The sequence below is a fragment of the Poecilia reticulata genome, linkage group LG11 (genome assembly GCF_000633615.1).
Source record: "Poecilia reticulata strain Guanapo linkage group LG11, Guppy_female_1.0+MT, whole genome shotgun sequence".
In the NCBI taxonomy this organism is placed as follows: Eukaryota; Metazoa; Chordata; class Actinopteri; order Cyprinodontiformes; family Poeciliidae; genus Poecilia; species Poecilia reticulata.
The window spans coordinates 17,789,142-17,791,726 of record NC_024341.1 but is presented as its reverse complement, the minus strand read 5'-3'; the positions used below and the strand labels follow the sequence as shown (position 1 = coordinate 17,791,726).

General features: G+C 37.6%; 2 protein-coding genes across 3 annotated transcripts in view; both read right to left on the bottom strand.

The window, feature by feature from the left end:
* Positions 1–2,398, bottom strand: part of LOC103472619 (gastrula zinc finger protein XlCGF7.1-like) — a 15,569-nt gene extending 13,171 nt beyond the window's left edge. The window contains exon 1 of one of the 2 annotated variants that reach the window (XR_001777056.1): positions 845–928. Coding sequence is in view for 1 of the 2 variants with exons in the window: in XM_017307425.1 (XP_017162914.1) it covers positions 845–908 (64 nt within the window). In the remaining variant the exon portion in view is untranslated. Of the gene's footprint in view, positions 1–844 lie in introns of both variants that reach the window. The other variant, XM_017307425.1, reaches the window with a different exon arrangement.
* The window catches only part of LOC103472620 (gastrula zinc finger protein XlCGF71.1-like), a gene marked incomplete at its 3' end in the record, with an annotated part of 30,011 nt that overhangs the window by 24,423 nt on the left and 3,003 nt on the right, over positions 1–2,585 (bottom strand). The gene's annotated exons all lie outside the window — the stretch shown is intronic.

Sequence of the window (2,585 nt, the reverse complement as noted above, 5' to 3'; positions counted from 1 at the left end):
TGGAAAACCTTAAATAACCAATTAAAAGTCAGCCTCAGATCACCTGCTTGCCAAAAGTTGATGCGCCTACATACACACTCATTAGAACGGCGCCCTGCACATAGGAAGTGTGCACAATGTGAGCAATTAAATAGAATTATGTATTTACTATTTTAATACATTCTAACATGTCTATTGGACACACAGTATGAATAAATACATTTCTAAGTATTTTGCAGTTAAGAATTAAATTATTTATTATCTAAACAATTTAAAGGGGGCGGCGCCCAAGCGCCCTCTAATGGCCAGCCGCCACTGCTATGGACAACGATTTATTACTAAAAACTAACTGCTCGGGTTTAGGTGAGTTCTCTGTTTTACGTGCTTCATAAAAATCCTCCTGGATTACTCAACACATCATTAATTAAAAATTAGATGTTATTTGCTTGTGAAACTGGGAAAAATAAACTAAGAGCAATTTTCAAGTTTTTTGACTTTTATCTACGTACGAAGCATCACCTGAGTGCAGCAGTGGCTTGTTGACTGAAGTTTTATAGGTCGTTTGGTTTGACAAACAGTCGCCACTAAAATTTATTACAAATTGTTACATTTTACAGCTACTAAAACTGCTATTGTTTTATGCTGCTTGCTTTAGTAATTTTGCGCTGCATTGTTCACATTTCTGCTGTTTTCAAAAGTTGTTAAAAGTATATAAATAAGCCATTCTAACCGCGTGATTGTGATGTCTGCGTTCATTTAACTGTTAAAACATTTATACGGGAAAAGAACATTTACTAAATGATCCTCATACAGAAAGCTTCTACATTTAGACCATAACCTTCATCCAAACGCTGGTGTTTCCTACCTATTCGATGTAAGATTATCTGGGGAGTCCGGGAGAAATCCAGCAGTCTGCGCTGATCATCCATCTCTTCCTCCGACTTGACGGTTATTTCTTTAAACTCTGAATGTTTCAGCAGCAGTTAACCGCTCGTTGATAAACTCGTTTAAGCTGGACTGAAGATATTTTTGTAGAGTAACACTCAAACATTCAACACAACAGACCGCGTGCCGTCTTTTTTCCTTTTCTTCTTCCTCCTCCTACTACTCTTCCTCTTCTTCTTCTTTGGGATTTTATGACCGTCGGCATTCATGTCATTGCATTACCGCCACCTTGTGGATCATACGATCATCACATCTAAAGATTTCTCAGTGCCTCTTCTCTTTGAAAAACGTAAAATCTTTTCTTCCACTTTATATAAATAAAACAAATACAATATCTGTATTCCAGTTTTCCACAAATCCAAAGTTAATATCGTCCTCTGATTCGTATCTCCTACATCCCGCAACATGTTTCAGTTTCTTCACTTCACCAAATAAGAACTTTTCCTATAGTACCCCTATATCAATGAGCCCTGTGCTTTGTTCAGAGTTGCCGGCCGAGTTGCTGGTTGCCGGCCATCCTGTGGCTTATTGAGAGACTATCAGCACCGGATTGTACACTTAGCCTGAAGTGACCCAATTCCGATTTTTTTTTAACGTATTGAGACATGTATCCAATCTTATGTCGGTGTAAAAAACATAGGTAAGATTCTTTTTCGAATGTGACCCATATCCGACACGTATCCGTATCCGATCTATGTTTTCGCAACCACCTGAATAATGTGTAGTTGCGCCACTGACTGGGACCAGTTACTTACTGTCTATGACTGGCTGGTGGCTTATCTTTAAACGGCTATTGGTGCATCAAACAACTGCTCACACTAAGAGACAAAGTCTATAATTAATCTTGTACTTCTTGAATTATAATGAGCCAACACATATTCAAATTAATGTATGACTTGCATTCTAACCAGGGCTGTTATTTAATATAGAAAACTACAGATTAGATTACTTTTAATGAATTCATGCTATCATGTTTAAGAAAAATATTCTACTGTTCAGATTATGTTGATTGAACCATGAATCTAAATTTAACCTAAATGTAGGCCTGCTCAAAACAATGTTGATTTTGTCTAATATTTAAACATGCGGTCAAAGTCAACACTAGCATTAAAACTAGGATAACTAAGCCAATATTCCAACAGCCCCCCAAAAAAACGTCAAAGACCCGAACATTATCATCAATCAATAAAATCCTCCCAGGCCGAACTTGAAAACTGGACGTTATGCTGCTAACACTTCGCTTTCATCAACAACTCGGGCAGAAGTGAGAGCTCTGTGCAACGCAAATAATAACCCGGCTGGAACACGGAGCGCTAAATAACGTATGACTTAGTGAAGCTTCAAGGCAGATACATTTTCCTTAAGGAATTTTAATAATCAAGGTACTCGAATAACTTGAATCGTTACAGCCCTATTCTTGTTTATCACCAACTCAATTTTGTAAACTCAACATAGGACACACATGGAAAACAATTCTACAACTTTTCACCAGTGTGATGTCTAATATGCTGAGTTAAACTAACTTTGTGCCGAAAACTTTTTCCACAGGTCCCACATGAAAACGGCTTTTCACTGCTGTGAATACTCATGTGTTCAGTTAAATTCCGTTTTCGACTAAAACGTTTTCCACAGGTCACACATGAAAACGGCTTTTCACCTGT